The sequence below is a fragment of the Blennius ocellaris genome (assembly GCF_963422515.1).
Source record: "Blennius ocellaris genome assembly, chromosome: 17".
Classification (NCBI taxonomy): Eukaryota; Metazoa; Chordata; class Actinopteri; order Blenniiformes; family Blenniidae; genus Blennius; species Blennius ocellaris.
In genome coordinates this window covers 20,343,811-20,368,990 of record NC_137666.1, presented here as the reverse complement: position 1 = coordinate 20,368,990, position 25,180 = coordinate 20,343,811, and the positions used below count along the sequence as shown (strand labels likewise).

General features: G+C 44.2%; 2 protein-coding genes across 7 annotated transcripts in view; both read right to left on the bottom strand.

The window, feature by feature from the left end:
* Positions 1-617: 617 nt before the first annotated feature.
* On the bottom strand, positions 618-9,910 carry pgrmc2 (progesterone receptor membrane component 2). The gene is made up of 3 exons (XM_080512967.1): positions 9,567-9,910; positions 2,477-2,632; positions 618-2,289 (listed from the first exon to the last, which is right to left on the bottom strand). Exons 1-3 carry the CDS (start codon positions 9,907-9,909, stop codon positions 2,192-2,194), a joined length of 597 nt encoding a protein of 198 aa, XP_080369093.1. The 5' UTR covers position 9,910; the 3' UTR covers positions 618-2,191.
* A 1,823-nt stretch (positions 9,911-11,733) lies between these two features.
* Positions 11,734-25,180, bottom strand: part of larp1b (La ribonucleoprotein 1B) — a 34,268-nt gene continuing 20,821 nt past the window's right edge. For all 6 annotated transcript variants that reach the window (XM_080512876.1, XM_080512879.1, XM_080512880.1 and 3 more), the window contains 9 exons: positions 24,697-25,047; positions 20,105-20,219; positions 18,977-19,146; positions 18,584-18,690; positions 18,066-18,226; positions 17,824-17,968; positions 16,704-16,813; positions 13,808-13,935; positions 11,734-13,239 (listed from right to left, as the gene is read on the bottom strand). In XM_080512876.1, the coding sequence (XP_080369002.1) occupies positions 12,964-13,239; positions 13,808-13,935; positions 16,704-16,813; positions 17,824-17,968; positions 18,066-18,226; positions 18,584-18,690; positions 18,977-19,146; positions 20,105-20,219; positions 24,697-25,047 (1,563 nt within the window). In that variant the 3' untranslated portion in view covers positions 11,734-12,963. The remainder of the gene's footprint in view (positions 13,240-13,807; positions 13,936-16,703; positions 16,814-17,823; positions 17,969-18,065; positions 18,227-18,583; positions 18,691-18,976; positions 19,147-20,104; positions 20,220-24,696; positions 25,048-25,180) is intronic.

Sequence of the window (25,180 nt, the reverse complement as noted above, 5' to 3'; positions counted from 1 at the left end):
AGTGACTCGGCACCCAAAACATTAAAATTTGGTGTTTTCCATCGAAGTCGTTGCCGTGTAAACGCCTGCGTCCTAACAAACTGTCTGAAGTCTGATTTTTGAGAGACAAACTATTAAAATTGGAGTCAGAAATGTTATCGTTCCAAAATGAAGGCGAGAAAAAGTGTTTCCACATTGAAGGCCTTTAGGTTGAAAACTTAACTTCTGAACTTTTAGCTTCAGCAGCACAGTAGATGTTTTAATGGATTATCGAATGAAGACATTAAACACTACAATTGTTTGTTGCATTAGAAGTGCCTTGGGATCATTTTATGACCAATTAAAGCCAAAACTAGCAAATCCCAAAGGCTTCACATACTTTTTCCCCCCAAACTATTTATATAGTTAGTTTTAAATTAGTAAGAAACAAAGAATTGTTTACAAGAGTGAGGGAGAGAAAACTTTTTTTTCTTTTGACAGGATCAATCATGACTAATTGGTGCAGAAGGCTTCACATAACTTTATCCTGGTGACAAAGATTGAATCACTGCTCGTCCGTCTGGCAGGTAGTGATCCAATCACGCCGCCTCTGAAGGTAAACAAAGCCCAGACATCTTCAATTATTAACCAAATCGATTTATTATGCATGAACAAATCCCTTCCTGCCTCGGTCACGCAGACACGCGCGCGCACGCACACACACACACACACACACACACACACACACCCCCAACATTTAAATACACGATGTGGTGGGAAATCGGCATAGCTCACTTTGTTGTTGCACATGCTTTTAATAAAAGATAGATATATTTACAGGAAAAGCAATATCTCCGAAAAAAAACAAAACAAAACAAACAAAAAAAACCTAAGAAAAACAGCTCCCGGTCCCGCCCTGCAGCACTTTTCGCAACTCTTTTTTTTTTTCTCTTCAGATTTCTTTATTTGGAAATTCGCCCACATTTAAAAAGAAGTTCAGAACTGAAAGAAAAAAAACAAAACAGAACAACACAAACAATCGGGGGGTTTTGGCCAATACGACAGTACCATTATACGTATATGGAGTTCATCAACTACATAAATATGGCAGTAACACTGAGTAATTGATACGGTCTATTTACAGAGTGAAGTGGGGGAAACCTTACAGTCTGTGCTGGAACGACCGACACGCAACGCTTTGCCTTTTTTACTTTAGTTTTTAAAAGTCTGGGGGTGGTGGTGGGGGGGGGGGGGTGTTTTTCGAGAAAATAACCAATGCCTCCGTCCCGCCGCCGTTAGACCGCTCGCCACTGACGCAACAAACAAAATAAGGCACAATTAATACTTGGACCATTTTCCGGGGGAATCTACAGACTTGCAGCCGGCTTGTGAGGCGTGTAAACAATTGATCGATTGATTGGGACTGACCTCTCACCTTTCCCTTTTGGATTCCCGATCAGTCCGTCTGATGTGACTCAAAACAGGTTTCATATGGCAAAGGACCTTTGATGCCCCTCCCAAAATAAACTCCCCGACAGTAAAGGAACCCCGCCCCCTCCCTCTCCCTCCCTCTATGCTACTCAACAAGAACAATCACATGGTGACAAACGAAGAGAACTAGTAGTGCAGACACTACAGAACACAGGAGGAAAACGCCCCGTCCACCCGCCGCCTTGGCTCCGCCCCTCTGGACGGGAGGGGTGGGGGCAACGACTGGAACGAAAAACACAAGTGATTGATTGACAAGCTGTCCGAAGCTGAAGCAGTTTCATTTGCGATGTGACTAAACCAAAGATAAAAAGAGAAATCGGCCTCCCCGTCCCGATCGGCCAATGGTCTCAGACCAGTGTGTCCCTCCGACCTCCGACCTGCCTCCAGCCCGCACGCTCCCCACGCGCCCCGCCTCGCCCCAACAACACTTTAAATATTTTAGGGTTTTTGTTTCACATACATCTAATGGCACGAGCCCCCCCCCGCCCCTCCCCTCCCCCCCCTCACGGAGGTTTCGGGACCGTCAATCTTCCAGGGATGAAGAGGGAGGAAGGTCCGGGCGGCGTCGAGACCTGAGTCCCGCCCCCCCCCGCTTGTCGTCCGAACAGCCGCGCGCCGAGCAGTTTGTGGGGGGGGGGGGAAGACGTTGGGTTTGGGTGGGGGAGGGGCAGGGGGGGGAGGAGGAGGAGGTCCATCGCAGCTGTTGGGGGGGCTCCCGGCTTTGGTCGCTGTGACGAACCGCTCAGTCGTGCTTCAGGTGGTCCTTGATGTCCTCCTCGTCCGTGTACTCCGACGGCTCGTCGCCCGGCTTCAGCAACCGCCCAACGTAATCGTACTTTTCTGCGAGGAAACGCAACACCAGGGGTTAACGAGTCGCCGTCCACCTCGGAAGGCAACACAGAGGTACGATACAGAAAAAGGTTCTTATTTAAACAAGTGTATGAAATATGCCCAGATATGATTTTCAATGGTACAAATTCATTTGGCTTCGATCACAGGAGGAAAGTGTCCCTGGGGACGAGCCTACCCATGAACTGCATCTCCCACTCCCGGACGCTCTCCATCTGCACGGCGTTGAGGTCGGACAGGTCGTCGTACTCGTCCCTCAGGGCGTCTTTCTCCAGGCAGAAGGTGGCCAGTCCCCTCGAAGCATCCCGGCCCGCGAAAATGCCATAAGGACCATCTGAGAGACACAAGAGACCACGATGTTACAGACTCTGGCGTCTCCGCGCGTCGAACGTTCAGGTTGACGCTGAGAAAAGACGCTCCAGCAGCAGTTCGGTAGAATCTGCCAAATTCATCCTCTCAACATTCTCCACTAAATATCTGCAAAGTTGCGAGAATAAAACTCTTTTCAGGCGTTTCAAGGCTTCAAAAGACAAAAACAAAGTGCAGGAAGGGATGTTTTGACCTTCAGTTGCAGGTCTTATGACTGGTGCTGCTTTAACATTTAAAGCCCGCAGACATTCGTTTTCTTTGTTTTCTTCAAAGTGATGATTGTTGTTGACGAAGCAGATTCCTGGAGACGATCCCGTTATCAAGGCGAGGCGGCACTTTAGAAACTCAACCGCCCAGACGAGTGTTTGAAGGAGCAGGAGAAGCTTCAACCAAACCATTCCTCACTTATAATGAGGCCTTTTTCTTTTTCGATCACATGAACTGATTTGAGAGAACTGCTCAGCTGATGGAGGAGGAAGGTAAAAAAACTAAACAAAGTCTCTCCTGTTTAATATAAAGTGAAGAATTAAAGTCCTTGTGAAATGAAAATTCGACCTCCAAAACACTCTGGCTGTCGCTTCTAGGGACATTTTTATGCTAACTGGCCGAAGGGTAAAATGTTAAAACACGGCAATCTGCGAGAAAATAGCCGATAAACAGCGGTATTTTCGCTGCTGGGCGGAGCTTCTGACAATAATAGAGTGACATCATGAGTTGTGCACACGCCCAAGTTGTGTTTACATTATGGAGGATCAGAGTTTTGACGACGAAGAGGCTGAATTTAACCATATTTCATCATCACCGGGCATTTTAAACCCAGTGATTGATGAAGAAACACAGAAGGGTCGTTCTGCCATCGGTGACCCCGTCTGGAACATGTTTGAGGAAGCAGAAGACGCTTCGTCCGTGACTCAGCAGCCGCCAGTTTACACCGCGGCTTTGAGGCGTCCTGACTTTTGGCAGAACGACCCGGCTTCCTGGATCATGTCGAAGCGCTTTTCTGACTGCGCGGAATCACCGAAGAAGAGTCCAGGTATTACTTGATTGTCTACTAGCTGCCCGAGCTAGCGGCTCCCGCTAGCCACGCGAGCTAACGGCTAGCCGCTCCAGCCGCCTGTGCTCCTTTTCTCCTCTCTCTGGTCTCCTCCAGGCTCAATCTTTCGTCAAGGCTCATAAAACGCCGACTATAACTTCAAAACACTTAAAACTTTGATATTTAAGAGGGAAACAACGCAAACCAATATAAACACAACAGAGCGAGATCTGCACATCTCTTGACGTCACACTCACGAAGAAGGATTCCCCCGACTTCCTCTGCTGGAGATTCAAAATTCAAATAACTTTGTGATGTGACAACAGTGGTGGGGCAGAGTCGGAGGAACCTTAGAAGTAGTACCTCAACTATCGTTTTTTGCGAAGTAGTGTTTTACATTTCACTAGGCCTTTAAATCCTTCAGCGTTTCCAGTTTCCAGCTTTAAAACCAACAGTGAGAGTTAGTTAGTTCGTGAAGCACACATCGACCTGGTGCCGTGATCCAGCTCATCATCATCATCGTCTTCATCAGCCGAGTCCTCACAGCCACAGCATCAGCTTCTACCTGGAAAGTGTCCAGGAGCTTGAAGCGAGACGGCGAGTCTGAAACGCGGTGCTGAACTGTGACCAAGCGTTTTGCATTTTAAAGTGGCTGCAGACTGAAAGGTTAAATAACGCGAGCTAAAAGGTCCAGTGATTGATGGGCTGTTTGCAGCAGACGGGTGATGAAGTCCTGGAGGCGGCGCCCGAGGCCCTCCGGGTCCCGGGATCATCTGACGAGCATGTGAAAACTGTGCAGCGCTGCAGGTTTCCTGCTTCTGGCGACTGCGACCGTGAGCAAGAGAACAAAAGCAGCCGTTGCTGCTCGAAAGCTGTGAAACGGGCCGCGGAGCACCTTATCGCCTCAGATTAGATGTGCTCTCTCACCTTGCACAACTGACACACATCTGACGGATAACAAACCTCTGCAGCCGCAGCGGCAGATCCCTCCGCCGCTTCTCGCAACACGCCGTCTTTAAAGTCTTCGGCAGGAGGAGAAACTACTGACACACGTTTGTTCTCCGTGTCTGAAACAGTTCAGAACGAGAGCAGCCGGATTCAAACCGGAGACCCGTTCAGCCGCAGGACGACGCCACTCAACACAATCACGCCGGGCAGTGTCCCGGGGCTCCTGGGATGATTTGTCATCGTCCATTAGATGTTGGGATCCACCAGATCCCCGGGGCAAGGAGGAGATTCACTCCATTGCTCTGCGGTGCGCCGTCCATCAGGGCTGCCTCTGCTCCCGCCCCCTTCTCCACTCTCAGCCAATCACAGGCCAGCTTCACCCTGATGGTGTGTTCAAGTAACACAAAAGAGTTGGAACAGACAGGACATCATTTAACCTGAACTTTGCCACGACGCGAAGGAATTCACACGGCCGTGATGACAAACGATGGGAGGAGGAGTGGAGGATCAAATATCCTTGTAATGCGTTGGTTTCCAAGGTGATAAATGTGGCGCCGGCAAAGTTATGCTCTCCACCGAGGGCCTGTTATGGTTTTCATTGTTTGTATTCCTTATTACCGTCTTCTGCAACAATGAACATTCCCTCATTGTGGAACAAATAAAGGATTATCTAATCTAATCTAATCTATTTTGTAGATATCTTCTTCTCGCCATACTTTTCATGAATCCTTAAAGTTTTCCGGTAAACTTTGAAGTCTACCGACCTGCATAAAGTGTATTTCATAACATTATGGTATAAATTAAGTCTGAAGACGGATCACAGCTTTATTTATCCAGAGATCAAAGTACAAGGTTCATGTAACAAAAGACTTTTTACCTGCACGGTGCCGTCATTCAAATATAGAAGAAAACAGTGATTCTTTGTGATAATTCATAAACTGTGACTTGAGAAGAAATGTCATGACACAAATGCATTAATGTCATCATGCAGAAGTGTTTCTATTCATCACAAACCATATTGTTGCATGCTGACATCACGCAGCCCTCGTATTACTCTCCTCCACCATGAGACGTTTACATACTTAGTACTTACAGTACTCATAGTACTCGATTACAGTACTGCGTGTTGCACAGACAGCGACCTCTGCAACAAAGAGAGCTGCCAAACAGTCGATCAGCGCAGTAATCCGAGTACTTATTGAGTAACTGGTTACAGTGCGAGGGCTAAGTTCAGCTGGGGGCGATCGCCGCCTCCGACACACGAGCGCCAATAATTATAGTTTATCACCGAGTCTGGCAGGAGGCAGAAATGCTGAGCGGCAGGATCGACGGGCTTTCAGAGAAAAGAAGGAGCTGCGAGAGGGGAGGAACCCGGAGTTCACAGCGAGCCGCATTCACACGCTTCAAACAAAAAACCCTTCGTCCTGACGTATCACAGCAGAACCACACAACTCCAGAACCACACAACTCCAGAACCAGCCTCAAAGTGCAGGAGTTAGACATACGCTCTGCTAAATCCACTAATGTGCTTTTATTTCATATTCACATGTCACCCTGGTTTCCCGTTTCAACTAAGCTGAGTCAGCATGTTGTGACTCAATCCCAGTCCGTGTCTGAAGCGGCTGCAGGTTGAAGTTTAAAAACCGTGTTGCTCCGTGGATTCACCCTCCATGCATTTGATAATTGTCCTGAAGCCTTTCAAAGTTGGACAAAGTTGAAAGGAAGCAGTTTATTGAAAAAAAAGAAAAAAATCTCTCATGAACTAAAAAAGCAGCGACACACCCAGTCAGCAATGAATAATGATAAAATAGCAATCAAAGAACAAAACTTGTGTCACAATAATTTAATGAAGAAATTAGTTTTCAATTGACCGAGAGATGCAGCGATGACTGTTTTTTCTCTTCTTAAACGATCCAGATACCCGAATTTGAATATCTGTTGATTTCCCGGAGCTCTGTTTACTTTAATAGTATTATTATTATTTTTGACTTTACTATTATTATCATTATTGTTGATTTTATATGAGGCAGTAATGAACTCCTCTCTCCAATAAAGTAATAAATGTAGGAATGTTTGCATGTTTTCTCTCTACAGACAACTTGAGGTTAGAAGGTGAGAAAAGGAAGCAGTACAAAGTATTTTAGTTCCATGTGGACAATGTGTGACGTCATCATCTCATAATAAACTTCACAATCACTTTATTAATCCCTGGAGAAATTCTTTAGCAACGCAGCAGCAACACAATGTTTCCAGCTCTAACGCAGCTCCAACCATTGGGACTACTTTCAGGGAGTTTAGGGTGGAGGAGGACAAAGCCTCACCGAGGTGTGAATCGCCTGCTGACAGCCTTTGCAGTGTTTTGAGTGTAAAATACGTCCAAACAGCAACATGTTATCATGAAAAGTTGATTAGCACAGTGCTGCTACGTTAGCCTGCTAGCTGGCTGCAAACTGTGGACTGGATTTCCTGACTCACTCCTCCATGTCTCATTGAGACCCGCCTCCCTTCAGGAAATCCAGTCCACAGTTTGCAGCCAGTGAGCAGAGCAGCAGCAGGGAAACACTGTGGAGTCGTTTCAGCAACGGTGAAGCAGACGAGGCTTCATGGATCAGAAATCCCCGCAGGTTGGATCAGAAATTTCTGATCCATGAATTACGTTCATATCGGAGCCCAATACTGGATTGAATCAGCCCAGTCCCTAAATTAACCATTCATGAATGAAGACACTAGAAACATTCAACATTTTTAAGAAAATAGAGATTTCTCTATTGAGACGTCATAAAAAACATTATTTGCAGCTCATGTTGAATAAAATCCGTTGTAAACTGTATAATTGAACATTGATAGACATATATAATTTCTTACTTTGAAATGTTTCAAAAGATTAATTTAAAATGTTTCTAATTTACGGTCTAAATTAAGTGTATTTAATCAGGTATAAGTCTGTACACCAATTTTTTTTTATGGGCTTACTGTCCTAGTTTTTACAAAAGTGCATTGCAATTTATTAATACAGTTGAGTAATTAATTATCATTACTTATATATCCAATACCATGTGTTGGCTAACGTGAATTTGACCAAAGCCACAGACGAGTTTTGAGCTGAAAAACATTCAAACAGGAGAAAACTAACATTCTGTTTCTTTATAAAACTTCTAACCCGAAATCAAACACAGCAGTCAAACAGTACGGTGTTCATTTGGATAAAAGTACATTTCCTGGAGGGATTCAGCTGATATGTGAAACAACACTGATTCACTCACTTCATGTGCAGTTAAATGCAACAATCAGATGAACTGAGTGGGATGAAAATACCAAAACTTTAACAGTGTTTGTGCTGCTGTGGCCCGGCAGCCTCTGTGGTCTTTATGTCACATGTCTAATAAAAAAAAAACTAAACGGTCAGAAACAAGTACTTTTGTGTAACTTTGTGTTGCTGTGATCTAATCGACCTGCAGAGGAAACACAACAAGTTGTTGTTGTTGCTGAAGTGTTTCCAAGCTGCGAACAAAACTCAACTCGGACCTCAGCAGGGTGGGGAATCAATGAGCGACACTAGAAGTAAAGACCGTCTCACTTTGAAGCACATTTTCATTCAACTGTGGTCTTTTAAATTCACTTTTAGATCAAAGGATCAGACTTATACAGTAAACTTAGACACTCGCAGTTCAGAAATACAGATTTTTAGAGATGATTCTTCATGCAAACTCGTGTCTCGACATAAAATAGTGAACTACAACGTGACATATGAATCAGTAACTTTAGAATTTCTTACAAACTAACAATAGAAAGTGTATATCAGATTAAATGTGTGTGAAAATAATTTAAATATAGTTTCCAAGTGTCAAAATGTTTTGTATGTCATGTCACCAGATTAATGTATTTTGAATACTAATACTCATAAACATATATAATAGTAGAAACCAAATCAAAATTAAGTTTCAATTTAAACATTCCATATGTGTGTTTTCAGTCATACATGAAGCACATTGTTTGTATGGGTATTACAAAGCAGAATGGTGGAAAGTTGTTGCCAATAGTTTACAGGATGAGCCAAAAGGACTGTGTATTAAAAGTAACATTGGAAGAAACAAGGAGGTTGTTATATTGTTTATTCCTCCTATAAATGTGGATAATCTGTTTACATACATTTGTGGTTGAGATTAAGGTATTTTATGCAATTTAAACATCATAAATCTAGTCAGAAAAGTTTGCAAATAACATTTTTTAGCTTTAACGCAGAGGGATGTGTGCTTTTGACCAGTTTTACAACATTTACACGAGTTTTTTGGATAAAAAGGTCTTATTCTGGTGTCAACAGTAAGAGTTGAGAGGATTTTTATCATCCCAGGGCTGGAGTTTTGATTTTATTCCACAACAAATTAGATTCTGCTGTTCTTCTCTGACAACTTTACAAAGTTACAGTAAATAAGTGTTGAGATGTTCGCTATCGCCAGTCTGTGTTGTATTTTGTTGCTTTTATCCGGTGCTGATGTGGAGGTTTGGAGGAATAACGAGTCTGCTGGGTGTAAAACAAGCGGCGGCTCCGGATCGCGTCCAGCCGCCAACACACGACCACGAGCCCCGCTGGATCCTAGAGATCCTCCCCGCTGCCGCATCTGGAGAACTTTAACCTCCGGAGAAAGACGGCGGCTGCCCGCAGACACGAACTTGTCGTTTCATTTGAAAGGCCAGGAGAGCCTCAAACTTAGCAGGCTAGTTAGCTCGCAGCCGAGCCTCCCATTGAGAAGCGCAGACAAAGCCCCGCGGAGCTAATGGCTAACCGGAGCGGCGTGCGCCCAAATGTCTATCCGGGACAGCTCACCACAAAGCCGGGGACGTGTCGGCGGGCTCCCTGCCGCCGCCGCCGCCGCCGCCGCCACGCCGCTGTCTCAGCCCGCACAAGAAGCCCGCTCACCTTTTCCGTAAAACTTTCTGCCGCTCGTCACGTCGAACACCTTCATGTTGACGGCCATGAGGATGCGGGGGTTCTGGAGCCCGTCGTACTCCCGCAGCTGCTCCAGACTGAAGTCCCGTCTCCGCATCTTGGGAAGCGCCGAGGCCGCGTCGCCCTGGGCCGCGTCGGAGCCGAGCCGCCTGCCCCACCGCCGGTACGCCGCCAGACACACCGCCACCAGCACAAGCAGAAAGCCGATATTCAGCAACATCCCGCCGAGGCCCAGCCCGTCCGACTCCTCCGCTGCCCCCTGCCCGCCGCTGGTGTCCACTGGTCCGCTCGAACTGTCTCCATCGTCCGCCATACTGCTCGGTTAGCGCCTACCCGCCCCTGGACGTGCTGCGTTCAGGGCCCGTCAGAAAACACCGACCACCAGTTGAAAAAGAGGAGAGCTGCGTTCACGGGCTTAACACTTAGTTATTTCCGCCTACAACGAAAGTTGGGCGGCAAACGTCGTTTGACGTCATGTTTGACACATGTCTGTGTTTATTTATATGTATGTATGTATGTATGTATGTATGTATGTGCTATACCATTTATCCCAGTGCATTATATTATTTATTTCACAAAGCATTTTCATCAATCTGGTTTTCATACATAATGTCGATTTTTATCTGTATTTATTACTGCTTCTTTCATCATAACTTTAAATACATGTGTTTTTATTTTCATTTTCCATTCAACAAAAAATGTATTGCATTGACTTGATTTTACAAATTATTTACTTTATGGTTGTATTATTGTTTACTTATTTAACTGGATGAAGGCATAATATATTATTGATTAGACAATAGTCTTCTCTCTGGGATGATTGTGGTATTTTCTATTCTATTCTAAAGTGTGTGAGCCTCATTTCAGTCATTTCATTGTTATTATTGTTGTGATTATAAAGACCAGATTCTTACATGTAAATGTGCTGTAGCAGCATTATGTAATAATGGTTTATAGGGAGATGTTAACTTTTATTCAAATGTACCAAATAATCCATTTCAAAGTGGGCCAAAGTACGTTTTTAAATCGAAAATAAGGCCAATTTCAGATTTGCAGCACTCCAGGCAAACACAAAGGTTAATTTCTGTTTGGTTTGCTGGTGTTTTCTTTGAAAAAAAAAAATACATGAAGAGTGACTTCTGATTGTTGTGTGAGAATTCCGAGGAACACCTGAAGGCATCTAAACAACCGCCTGTTAAGTTTTAAATCACGACTTCGACTTTTTTGTCCCTCTCGGGACCCGTAGCTCTGCTAACATGGCACATGGTAAAAAAGGCAGCAACACATTTATTGTTTTACTTTTTCACTTTGTTTTTGGTTCTTGTATATCGTGGAAGTAGAAAACATATACTCTTTTGTCTCTTAACACCAACATGCAGTCTAACCACTGAAAGAGAAAATATAGGTACAATTTTAGAAAAATCTATTTAAAAAGGTCTGCTTCACGGAGTTGAGGCCAATTTTAAAGAGTTGTATTTATAGTCATTATGGGTCCGTTTCAACTTTTTAGAGAAACTGGCTCACCATTTAGCTCCTTTTAACCGTGTCTTGGTTAAGTTAAAAAAGGAAAAAAGGTCCATTACAGTCCTTTTCAAAAGAACCCCAGTGTCTTTAGAGGGTCCAAGTCAGTTTTGAAGAATTTGGAATAAGTTTTAAGGTTTAAACAGTCTAGTCTAAAGGCTACTGGTCCATTTTAGGAAGTCTGGTTCTAGTTCTAAAAGACCAGGCTTTATTGAGAAAGGGTGTAAGATTAAATTTTTTGTAAGAGGTCCAGTCCGTTTCAAGTGTCCAGGTTTGTTTTTAGAGGTGCGGTTTAGATAGTTCAGGTCTATTTTAACGAGTCTGGTTCTAGTTTAGAGAATCCTTTCACTTTGTTTGTTTATTGTCCCGTGTGTTGTGTTCCCCACGGTTCAGCCTGGGTGTTTCGGTTTGCCCGCTCCATGTCAACAACTTCTTTAACGCTGCAGCGAGATGACTCGTTCAAGAAAGATTCAGATTTGCAGCTCGGCTCAGATCAGCCGCTTCCAGGGAGAAATCAAACCTGCTGATCAGGCTGGACGACTTGGATCTCCCGCCAGCGCCCGCACAGGAGAAGTAGAGAAAACAGGACAGACCACACCAACACAACTTCTTACAATCAACTGGTTTTATATTTTTTTGCATTTTTACAATTCTTTAACATGCGATGCGTTATCCTAAAACACACTGAAAACCACACTACCGATAGATCACTTCTTAAAATCAAGAGAATAATTGAATAGCAAATGATTTTTTATAGTATTTACATTTTTTTTTTTTAAAGGCAACTCTAAAAACTTAAGTCCATCGAAGAAGGAAAGTTAACAATTAAAGTGCTCTAAAGCACCAAGCCTCAAACATAATAGGAAGTAAACTTCAAGCTAAAATATACTGTAGTTTTATGATGCTAGCTCAAACCCATTATTCCAACAGAAAGATCTTTTTCTCTCTCCATAATATTCAACAGCAAAAAAAGAAAAAAGAAAGCCATTAACAACTGCAATGATTACCTAAGACTATTCCATCAATCAAGTAAATGGTAGATAAAAACAAAAATAAAACAATAAATTATATGACCTCGGGGTGTAAAAGAGGGCTTAAAGCTTCCCAGATAAAACTCATTTCTACACTTTCTTTCTTTTTTTTTTTCCTTTTTAAATTTTAAATTAAAACGTTTGTAGCTGCAACATCAGACTGGAAAACATCTGATCCGGAGCCTCGGAGGGGAGGAGAGTCCAAATTTACCGCTTTGATTGTCACCATGGAAACGGAGCAATGTTTACGTGCCAGGAAGGAGAACGACCTGCACGCCGTGTCAGTTTCAAACCCCAAACCATCAATTAGGAAGACTTGATTCGAGAGCATAAAGCAGAATTTGGACTTTTTCTCTCTCTCTCTTTTTTCTTTTTCTTTCTGTGGCTGATTCCGACTTGAATCAGATTAAGGCACACGAGACGACCTGCAGCATCTCTTTATCTTTATCTTGGCAAAGTAGGATCACAGTTCAACAGCTCCTCGCAGGCCCAGAGCAGATGGTTTTTCTCTTTTTAAATCATGAACTCGCCGAGGAGTTTGGCATCTGAGTGAAAGGCAAAATGCAGGGAATGCATTTTTTTTCTTGTGTGTGTGTGTGTTTTTGTAAACGTTACGAGCCATCGGGCCGACAGATTCAAGCTCATTGCTGCCTACGCCTGCTTTAAAATGAAATGCACTGATAAAAACGATCAAATTAAGTCGAGCTGGTTCAGTCTCATCACACTGGAACAGTCTGAGAAACACTGAACGCTGAGCCGAGAGCCGCCGCCTCCTCGCCTCGTATCCAAACGCACGCCCCGGGCGGAGGAGCGCTTCATTTATTCGTCGCGCCGCCGTCCTTCTTCGCAGCTCGGGCGTCGCTCTTCTTTCCCTGGGTGGGCGGAGCCGCTGCTTTCTGGGCGTTGTCTTTGGGCGCGGTGGTCTGGGCCGGGTCACCTGAGGCGGCGGCGGCGGCGGCAGCCACGTTGGAGGATTTGGAGGCTTGTGAGGACTTTGAGGTAGTGTTGGAGGGATGTCGCCGGCGTCTCCCTTCGTCCCCGGCCGAGGACGAGTGACGTCTCCTCCTGCCTCCTTCCTCTCCGCTGGGAGGCTGCAGACACACCACACCAACACTGTTAACCTGGAACTTACCGGATTGACGAGAGAGAGAAATCCAGATCGCGGCACGTCATAATACTTTCACACCGATAAGAGAGGAGATAAACAACATGGCAGCCAAGGTATTTTAACGGTCGGCCCCGCGGTGCAACTCGTACCAGACAGGGATCATCACTGTGGAACAAACACTGACATCATGTCAGGAAATCAAAATCAATTGAGAGGTTGTGACTTTATCTGCCTGGAGCTTTTGAAAAGTCTATTTTCCTCTGGAGTGAAGGAGGGATCTCTATTAGAAACATCTTAAAGGAAGAAAACAGCCTTTTTAAACTTCTGGCGGTGCTGCTACTTGAGAAACCCACTTTAAAAACAAGTTATTTTGTTGCTTCACTTCTCTTTTTTTAAATAAATGATGAAGATGGTAAAATGTCAGACTTCAGCTGTAGATGTTAGGCCACCGTTTACACAACGTTTATTACGGTGACTTATCAAAATAAAAGTACCGACGGGCAGAATGTGCAGTCAGACGGTGTAACACAGAGAAGCGAGCCGAGACTCACCACCACCCTGAAGTCCTCCAGGTTCTTGAACTGCGACAGGTGCTCCTGCAGTTTGGGCTCGATGGGCTGGTTCTTCATCTTAGAGTATTTCAGGAAGGCCCAGAACTTCTCCAGACCGTAGAGCTGACCTGCAGGACCACAAGAAACCAGCAGAGGGCCGTCACAAAACCTCCCATCAAACAGTCAATTGTTCTTTTTCATCTGCCTCTTTTTTTTTTTTTTATCTGTAAAACGTTCAAGTTTGGAATTACCGTAATTTCTGGACTATAAGCCGCTACCTGTTTCACACACTTTCCGCCCTGCGGTTTAAACAATGATGTAAATGAGTTTCATGCGATGCGTTCAGGAGCATCACGTAACTACGACCTTTCTTTTTTCCCTTTATACAATTGGTGGGTACGACTCTTGTTCAGATGCACAATAGTCTGGGAATTATGGTAGTTGTTCCACATTCACATGTTTATAAAAACATACAACTTAACATTTGGTTCAGCAAACCCTTCATTACGTCTGTATACGTTTTAGACATGGACGCAAATATAAAATTATTTCATACATGTTCTTTTGATTAACATTTGCAAATAACGTTTCTTCAATATTTTCACTTGATCAAAATGTATAAACAATTAATGTCAACTATTATTGATTTAATGGTTTTAATAATCCGTCATGATTCATAAAGGAAATCATTTTTAAAGTGTTGTAATCCAATTTTTCTGTGTACACTTTTGTAAACAAGATAATTATATATATATATTTTTTTACTATTTATGAGTATTTTTACATTGACAAGAGTAAACAAACTACAGAACGAACATGAGGTCATGGGATGAAAATTGAATCAAGGCCAATGTATCATCTTCACACAGAGTGAAGTTAAACGTCTGTCAGTGGCTAAAGAACTGGTGGAAGATGACTGTTTTCCAGGCATTCAGCCACAACAGGATGATTTTAATCCGCCTGATTTATACTGTTGTAGATTAATTTAGTGTGTCACAATAACAATTATGACAAAAAACTGAAATTAAACGATTTAAACAGGTTTTCTTGTGATGGATTGAGGTTTTAAAACATTCTAGGAAAGATTATTGGAATGATTGTATGTAAACCACATAAATTCACACGTTTGTGTTAAAAAGTTTTCTGGTTGCCTACATTATTATGTTGTTTGTTTTTTTTAATGAAAGAGCAGACAGGAACCACAGAGTGACACAAATAAGAGTAAAAACTAGAGGTGAATTTAAAAAATACACTCAACTGACTCAACTTAACCCAGTCTGAACAAGAAACGACTGGGCCGGATGAGAAACGACTGGCCTGGATGAGAAAGGATTGGGTTGGATGAGAGAGGACTGGCCTGGATGAGAAAGGATTGGGTTGGATGAGAGAGGACTGGGCTGGATGAGAAAGGATTGGGTTGGATGAGAGAGGACTGGGCTGGATGAGAAAGGACTGGGCTGGATGAGGAACAACTGGGCTGGATGAGAGAGGACTGGGCCGGATGAGAGAGGACTGGGCCGGATGAGAGAGGACTGGGCCGGATGAGAGAGGACTGGGCCGGATGAGAGAGGACTGGGCCGGATGAGAAAGGACTGGGCTGGATGAGAGAGGACTGGGCTGGATGAGAAAGGACTGGGCTGGATGAGAGAGGACTGGGCTGGATGAGAAAGGACTGGGCTGGATGAGGAACAACTGGGCTGGATGAGAAAGGACTGGGCTGGATGAGAAAGGACTGGGCTGGATGAGAAAGGACTGGGCCGGAGAAAGGACTGGGCCGGATGAGAGAGGACTGGGCTGGATGAGAAAGAACTGGGCCGGATGAGAGAGGACTGGGCTGGATGAGAAAGGACTGGGCTGGATGAGAAAGTACTGGGCCGGATGAGAAAGGACTGGGTTGGAACTAAGAGGCTGAAGCCTTCAGATAAAAAAAACCTTGTTTGTATTACAGTGTTAAAATCCACTTTAATCCTTCACTTCCTTTCGTTCCAGCTCTCAGAGGGAAGAATGATTCTTCCAGTTGGGATCAGGAGGTTTGAACACACCAACGCTGGCTGATGATGAAATGACATGAGAGTGAAGGAGGAGTTTGATCTCCACCTGCTCTGCTGCCGATCACATTCTGCACGTCACCATGTTTTGCTTCATAAAGCCGACATTTCTAAAGGAAGCGATGATTTCCAGAGAAGTGACCCTGACACGTTTCATTCTCAGTCCAGCAGGGAGCCTCGTACCTGGACACCGAGTCTCTCCTGTGTGCAGAACATCTTGACCCCCGGCCGGCACGCGGAGCTCGGCGGTACCAGGAACCACACGGTCACCGTGGCAACCGTTTGGGCCAGTGGCGCCCACGGAGGAGGACGCACTGAATTTGACGGGGCTGCTCTATGTAACGCATTTTAACGATATTCTCACATTCATGTCAGATTCTTTATTATTTTCAGTGGAATAAGCTATCTGTCATATTGCTTTGAGAATCACTGGATACTAAATCTATTAAGGTTCCACTCTTTATGTGAATTTGGCTCAGAAACGTCACGGTTTCATTGAGTTTTAACGTCTGTGTGGAACCGAGAGGATGATTTTCTGCACAGCTTGTTCAGAAGTGTTGAGAGGAGCGAGGAACCACGAGGCCAGATTGTGGAGATCCGAGGAGAAAGTATCCGACGCGGCTCTTGACGGTGAAGGACGAAAGGGAAACTTTCTCACGGACAAGACGTGGAAGTCTCATGCCGGCGTCTTGCGGCTCGGTTACTAATCCATTAAACTCCTGTTTGACGTTCCACGAGGAGCAGTTTTCCACGGCGGTGTTCCGTCTTCCGGCATTCGGGGAGAGACTTTTTCCGGTGAATCTTGCGCTGGCGTCCGGGGCGAGTCTGTTCACAGGCGTGTCAATTACCTCTCTCGAAGTCTCGGAGCGTCTCCTCCTGGAAGTCCTTGAACAGATCTAACCGGAATCTCTTCTCCAAACCGTAGCTGTAGTATCTGAACAGACACTCCAGTCCGTACCTGCACGGAGGGGAAACACGTTCACACTGATGTTTATTCACCCTGACGGGAGGTGACGAGTTCTAATCTCTTCATCTCATATCAGCATCTTTCTCACATTTGATTTTACGAGCATTAAGCTTGGAGACGGAGCGGAAAGACCGGTTTGTGAGCAGCTATATAAAACACCTGATGGTTGTTTGTCTCACTCACACACCAATTAGGAGGAAAAAACAGTTCAAAGGTTAAACCTGCCTCTCGTTTCAGGTTCTTTCTCCATGATGAGACATTTAATGTCAAAAATTGGATTTTTGTTTCAAATTATTTAAAATATTTAAATTGTTGTTGTTTTTTGGGGGGGGGGATTCATTTCTATATCAATCTTTCCAAAATGGTTATTTAAAAAAAAAATTGTTTCTACTTTATTCTATATTTAATTTTCTATTTCATTGTTTTAATCCTTAATTTAAAGATGAATAAATATACTTTCTTTTCCTTTTGTTGTCATTTTGATTTTATCTACTGGTAAATATTTTTAAAGTTGTCTATTATTCGAATTTGGTTTTAAATCATTTTATTTTTCTTTGCTTTTACCCTGTATTTTATTGAAATCATAATTGTTTTCACGCTTTTTGCTGCTCTTAATGGTTCTATTCATTTATTCCTCCAGGTTTAATTCAGCAATATTACCGTTACTGTTCCAAATGTAGTTTTCTGGACCAAAATTCCTCTGATTTCTGGCCGATGTGTCGACACGGTATTCTGCTATTTGGAGACAAGGACATTTGATGCTGGCGTTAAATAACAAAACACTGATTTAGCACGCGAGCGCCTTGATCTTTCTGAGTTCCTCGTGTGGATCATGAATGATTCATCCCTGAGTCAAAAAGTTCGATCTGCACGCCGTAGAAAACCTGAAGCCTCTTTCTAGACTTCAGACCTGGAAAGCTTCCCGCTGCCCTGCAGGTCTGTCTCCGCCGTGACTTTGCCTCCACAGACCCAAGAGTCCTCGCCCCCCTCCTCCTCCTCACCTGTAGCTATCTTTGGCGTCTTCCAGCGCGTACTGTTTGAACTCCTCGTACATCTTCCTGTTGAAGTTGTCCCTGAGGAAGAAGGACCAGAACCTGAAGAGGGTGTTCATCTCCTGGGACTGTCCGATCCCCAACCGTTTCCTCTCTGAAACGGCAGCAGCGTCACGTCCGTTATTGCAATTATAAAAAAGGCCTCTGGCGTGAGGCTGAGAGCGGAGCGGCGGCGGCGTGCGTTAGCGTACCGTTGAGGCAGCGTCGGCGGTACTTGTGGTATCCCTGCTGGGTGAAGCCGTTGTCCCTCAGCAGCTCGTGGGAAGGATGCCAGAACTTGGGCAGAGACTGGGGGGTGCAGCCGTAACTGCCCGTCAGCGGCGCTCCTTCAGAGGGAGACGCGTTGGAGCTGCTGCAGCGGGAAGCAGAACACATCGACTCACTGCACCATTCAACACAAGCCATGGAGTCCAATATTTAAAAAAACAACAACAGAATGTTAGAATACGTTCATCTGTCTGTCCCTCCGTCACTCCTCTTTTTTCTAAATTTGACAGGTTTCCAGAAGTCGTGCAATCGTCAATTTAATGGCTGACATTTGTCTTGATGATAATTCATCAACGGAGGCGACATGAAGAAACGTCGTAGCGTCTTCTAAACACGTTGAGCGATCACACACTCAGGCGTCCCGTCCCCTCTGACCCTCAGTGCTCGTATCACACTCGTAGTGTTGGAGAATTAGTTTTTTGGCTGAGGGAGGCGGTGGTACCTGATGGAGGCGGAGCGCGGCCGGTGCTCACGGGAGTCCATCACCCAGCCGATGTGGGCCTCCAGGGGAGGGTTGGAACTGTGGCGGGTCTTCTTCTTCCTCGGCATCTGCAGCAGACGGCAGACAGTTCTTTTTTAACAAGGGCGTACATTTAAAGCCAACGAGTGCCGTTTCAACGTTAGTCTTTTTCAAAAAATACTCGATACTGAAAATACAAAAAAAAAAAAAGCGTTGATGATCACACTAGTTAGCTCACAATGAGGAAGCTAATGTTTACTGCTGCATCTCCGACCTCCAGTCTGCCACTTCGTACTAAAAATGCTCTGATCCCAAAAAATAGAACCAATGTTTTCTCTTTGCAAAGCCTGTCATGTGACCCCGCCCCGGGCTCACCTGCCCGTCGATGGCGCCGCTCTCCTTCATGACGGGGTAGAAACGGGGCGTCTTGTTGGGGTCCTGGCGCCCGGGGGTGCGAGGCGTGCGGGGGGTCCGGGGCTGCTGGGAGCCGGGGGACTCGGGGACCGTTTTCGGGAGGGAGCGAGCCATCTCGGCCCCGCTGTCCACTGAGGACACCAAACACATTCCATCAACTTGTTCTTTCACCGAATGATCAAGGAATAACATCATAGAAATATCACGTAACCCAAGTTCTAAATAAATAAATAAATAAAAGCAAGTAAAAAAGCAACGTATAATATATTTTTGGACCGACTGAAGATGATCAGCTCATCTTTTGGATCGTTTTGTGCATCAAAACAAGGATTCTCAACATAATCATGGTTTCAGGCAGCGAGCCGTCCAGCCGTCCTTTTTTGGAAACGACGGCTGAAAAAAAAATAGCGGACGTGCCGCTGAAAGCCTCTATAATATGTAGAGAACGGCCATCACTACTAGTCACCGTCTAACTTTGGTTAAATTCATCTTTTTTTCTGCCAAAATATAGCGAATCGTCGGTTCGAGTACACAAACCTCAACTGACTTCCGGTTTGTAGTACGACGCCCAGTAACGAGCAACGTGATTGGTCAACTGCACGTCATTCATGCTTTTCATAGAAGAATTAAATATTCTTTGCTGTGAAAATGCTGATTTTGATACAAGTACTGACAACCTTGCTTGTTCCCCGATCGATTCATGTGTGACAGAAATGACGACATCTAATATTCTATTAAAAACTATTTCAGAGTTCAGAGGCCACCGGTGCTCAGTTTGGGGTGCAGATAGAAGTAAAGTGAAACTACAGGGGGAACAAACATGTGCATGTAGTGAAGTTTGGAGGTACAAGTGAAAACCTTCACCAATGAAAAGAAGCGATTACTATTATTATTAGAAAAATGACAACTTTTTAACAAAGCAAGAAAATATATTAGCAGTGTCAAGGAGAAAAGGAAATATATATAATATTACTTTTAAAAAGCAAAAGCTACACGTCACAATGTAGTATTTAGCAGTCCAGAAGGAACCATTTAAGGCCTGCCTACATCTATTTTTTTTTTTTTTTTTTTGGAACGGTTGAGGCTCACCTGTCATGGGGGGAGGCGGGATTTCCTGGTTGGGGTCGATGGACACTTTAGGGGTCAGGGTGTCGAACTCGTCTTTGCTGATGACGTTCAGCTTCTTGAAGTTCTCCACATCCTGCTGCACAGCGGAAACACGGAACGCGTCAAGAAGCGTCCGGCAGGTCAGCTGAAGCTGAACCAGTCTGGTTTGAACATATTTAACACTTCGCTTCTCAATTTTACTCTCAAAATATAAACTGACTTCAAAGAGAAATCAACAAAATCTTCAAAGTCACTTTTTGGAAAATCATCCATGATTGTGACATTAAGAGTTTGAGACCAAAACAAAAACTGGCAGAAGGTTCTCTGGAACTTCTTTTTTGTGGGAGACAAATTAAAAGTCATGTAGCAAACAGAGAAATAAAACAATCGGTCAAAAAAACGTCTTTCACAAGTTTCTGTCAGAAACCAGACGATGGAAAATTGCTGATTCATTACATTGTTTTTTTTCGGTTGCAACTCTATCGTTAAACACATTTTAATCATGTAGGGTTAAGTGACGATGCCGTAGCACCTCGTGTGTGTGTGTGTGTGTGTGTGTGTGTGTGTGTGTGTGTGTGTGTGTGTGTGTGTGTGTGTGTGTGTGTGTGTGTGTGTGTGTGTGTGTGTGTGTGTGTGTGTGTGTGTGTGTGTGTGTGTGTGTGTACTGGGGCAGCTGATAACGGATGAAGAAACGAGGCTGTGACACACAGCAGATGTGCAGCAGACTCTGAACTTTACACGTCAGCGTTTGATTGAGAAAAAGCTGGTGGCCTTGGTGTGTGTGTGTGTGTGTGTGTGTGTGTGTGTGTGTGTGTGTGTGTGTGTGTGTGTGTGTGTGTGTGTTCAGGCGTAACATTTCTCACATGTGGTGACGACTATAACGACAACCTTCGAGCCCACAAACAGCTGACGATGCAGAATTCTTTCTTTTCGTGTGGCGTTTCAACAGATCGACGTTTTCTGCTTTAAATGCATCATTTATTCTTTAAAGTTTGTCTCAGGCAGGAATTATGAGTATTTCACACATCTGTGTCCCATTTTCCATATTGGCTCTTCATGTCAAACACTTTCATCCTCCTGTTGTGTATTGTAGAATTTTAAAAAAAAGAAAAAGATTTCGGCTTTAAAATGACATTTCATTGTTTTGGGAAATTAAATAATTAAAATATTGATTTCTATTCACAAATGTCCCCAATTAGTGCATATATACATTTTTCTTTATCCGTCATATACAGGGATTGTTATTCATCATGTCCTTAACTGTACTACAGTGAAGCCGCTGAGAAAAAGGTTGGACAAAAACATGATATATTTCATATAAATGAAATAAAAAAAAAAAACACAAAAAGGAAACTGCTTTTTGCTCACAGTTCGCTTCTTGTTTTCCAAAAAACTAAAAGCGTCTTTCTTTTTTGTGGCGGCAGAATGAATGAGGTGTGGCGTTCTGGCGAGCTTTAATCACAGTGACGGTTCAGACTGATTTTATTCCCCATGACGACAACAATTCAGCAGAAGACTAGGAGACGTCGAGAAAGCTCTGCAGCCCGTCATCACGGTCCTTCCATAGGGTCTGTCTTTCTCCTGCAACACGATCCTGAGCTTTCATACGGCGCTCCATACGTCTGCTCTCCTTATAAATCAAAGCGCGGGGGGGGGGGGGGGGGGGGGGGACACACTGTGTAACCTTTAGTGGGTGTCAGTCCCTGCAGCTTCCCCGAGAACCTTCCACTGAGTCCTGGAAGCAGCTGGGCCACACGCATGAAGTCTGCCGGCTCGCGGAGTGGGCGATAAATAGTCCCGTTTATTTTTGGTGCCGGTGCGCACAGCGCGAGCTTCAGCGGCCCCGTCACAAGGCCTTAAAGTCAAGAGCGCTGCGAGGGACCGCCGCTCCGGGCTGCAGTGAAGCGGAGGAACAAAACCAGGGAGGAACTTTTTCTCCCGACTGTCAGAAGTGGAAAATCTGAATGTGTGAAAAGGACACATCCAGTCGAGTGTCAGAGTGGGGGCAGGATGAGCCTTTAACCATGACCTTTTAACCCTCTGCTATTATGAATATAAAGACAAACTGGATCCATCGCAACATTTTCTGTCACAAAAATAGTTTGTAATGGAGTTTAACTTGAAATGTTCATGTGCAAGGAAGTGAGTGAAAATAAAGGTTGAGAAGTCGTGGAGACAAACTGGGCTTTAGATTGACGATCGTGCCTCTGTGAAGTTTTGGTCTGCGACTATTTCCGTGCGGCTCTGCTGTCCAGGCGCTGCAGCGCCGCGGTGTCACTTGGGAAATCAACCCACTGACCTACTGTCACAGAGCCAGACTGTCACCGGGCAGAGCTGAAGCACCTGCAGGTCCCAAACCCCGGGAGCTGAGAGAAGCAGGGCCTGTGTGACGAGCACCACGGCCAGGCAGCGTCACTTTCTGCTGGTTAGCCCAGAGGCTAACCTCAGCTAACATCTGGAGGGGAAGAGCAAGTGTTTGCTCTCAATCTTCTGTTGGCTTTCGAAATGCATATTCAGCAATACTTAAAAAATATTCATTGCACCTCAGACGGTCTTGTGTAGGACTGGTACAATAGAAATAAATGAGCCCTGCTGAGAGCCTGGGCTGTGTCGTCCCTCCAAACAGCAACAGTGCTCACTTGAGTAACACTTTTCTGGAAAGAACATTGATTAACTCCCCGTCCTCTCTGTCGCAGTGAAACTGTAGGTAATCATTTGGAAGGAAAAACAAAGTAATGGTTCATAAAAGTCCTAAAGCTTGAGTGGGCTGTAAAGACGCCATATGAAAAAACAAAAAGCAAAAAGCGGACTTAAAAAGTGTGTAACTTCAGCTCCACTTTCTCTGCAAGGTTGGATTGACATTCTTGAAAGTCAACCTACATAATGCAAACAAGAAAAAAAACTAATTTTATCACATTTGGAATAAATGGATCAACTAGATTACCCAATGAGAACAGATTTTCTACGACTTATCTGAATTGTTTTAAAGTTTTCTAAAGTAGAAGGTTTTTGTCTGCTTCCATACTGTAAGCGCTCCACTTTTGTAAATAGCTCCGGGTGTCAGTAATTTTATATCCCGGCAATTATTTGACAGCTTTTGGGAGTTTCGGTGATACGCAAAACAAATTTGTCTAACTTTGTGTAGACAAAGGGTGAAGGGTTGGTTCAGTGAGTTAAAAATGCACGGAGGGAAATAATCTTCTATCTGTATTTGTACACTGTATGTATAACCATGTACATTTGCCATTAACAAATAATAAAAAAAAGAAGTGTGACTTTAAATGAGTCAGATTGTTTTCTTTTCAGAGAAGCAAATAGAAAATAAATGGTTTAAAGCACAAAAAAAAAGAAAAAGAAAGAAAAGTAAAGAAAAACGCCGACTCGTTGAGGCATGCGGGACATTTACATTTTAGTGCTTCTGCGGTTCATCTTCTCACAGTGGCGGCTCCATTTTTAACACTGCAGACCTGCTACAACACGACACGCTGGCAAAGGGTTCCATCGTTTAAATTACCTGTCAATCTCAAGAGGGAAACGACGTGTGCTGAACTAAAGGTCGAGGATTTGATCACGACTCGACTTTCCCGCTTCAACTTGTTCAACCACAAAAAGAAAAAAGATCTAATTATCAGAGATTATTCACTTTGTTTTTGATCATAATAGTCTTTAAAAACAATGTAAAACTGCCGTTTAGCCTGTTTATCAGAAATCCAATGACAGGTAAAAGAGTCTTTTATTTTGAAGTTAAACCAAAGCAAGCAGGGGGACATTTTTTTATTACCTATGAGAGAATTGAAGCACGGCTCAGTTTGGAGCCTGAGGCCATCGATCCCATAGAGATCAATTCAAACGGTGAGCTGAAGCTTGACTTTATCAGGAATATTCAAAGTGTTATATCAGGGGTGTCAAACATGCGGCCCGCGGGCCAGAACCGGCCCGACATGTGATTTTTTCTTTATTTTTTTTAAAAAGTATAAATATGAAAACTGACAGAGGCTGATCTAAAAACACTAGATTGTCAGAAATGACATTCAAAACCGCCCTTGGTCAGAATTTGACCCCCAACATTAATGCAATCTGTGGAGGTCACGTAACGCAATGCCTTTCACAATAAAACAATGAGTCCAACTTATGTGAAATGATACTGTAGACACGTAAACTCAAAACACTTTCCAGATGATCACAAATTGTTTTAATCCTGAATACGATATCCAGATACAGGTGACTGAGGGTTTTTTTTTGTTTTCAAATATAATAATATCTGATTTCCTTAAATATCAAATCAAATATAGTGATATATTTTGATGAATTTGATTTGATTTGAATATCTGATTTAATATGTACATTTCAGAATAGACTGGCAAATCCTTGCAGTTACAAAAGGATCAAAAGAAGGAAAGACTTTGCATTTGTCCGTATCTGCAGTTGAATATGTTACGTTTGACTTGTTGGGCCTCCAGAGGTCAGGTTAGGGTGGATGTGGCCCCTCAACTGAAACGAGTTTGACACCCCTGTGTTGTATCAAAGAAAACAGAGGAGGAAAATGTCTTTACGCCATTGAAAGTGAGTCTGACCTTGCTGCTCTCGACCTGCTCCTCCCCCTTCCACAGGTCCTGCTCGTAGTAGTACAGCCCGTCGTTGATGGCTTTGGCCAGGTCGGCCGTCAGCTTGGCCCGGGACTCGTGGTTCCCCGTGCGGTCGCCGCTGGGGTGCTTGCGGAGGTACGGGGGCGTCTGGGTGACGATGAGGATCTTGTTGACGTCCTGGTCGTCCAGCTCGTAGTCGGAGTCGTCGTCGTCGGACCAGTCGGTGAACTGGTTCTTCCTGGGCGCCATCTGCTCCATCTCCTCGTCGAACATGAAGTCCAGCTCCTCCTGGTCCGGCTCGGGCTGCTGGCTGGGAGGAGGCAGCGGCTTGCCGTCGCCCTGGACCACACAACGCACAGCAGACCATCGGGAAGAGACGCACTGGATTAGAAACGCTGTCGTCTTGATGAGACAATTAAAAGACTGAAAACTGGGACATTTCTATTATTTTCACACCAGTGAAGATAAACAG

Coding starts and splice junctions, on each gene's coding strand:
- pgrmc2 (XM_080512967.1), bottom strand. CDS start 9,909: ATGGCGGACGATGGAGACAGTTCGAGCGGACCAGTGGACACCAGCGGC. Junction 2,633..9,566: donor CAGAAAGTTTTACGGAAAAG/GTGAGCGGGCTT, acceptor TGTGTCTCTCAG/ATGGTCCTTATGGCATTTTC. Junction 2,290..2,476: donor GTGGGAGATGCAGTTCATGG/GTAGGCTCGTCC, acceptor GTTTCCTCGCAG/AAAAGTACGATTACGTTGGG.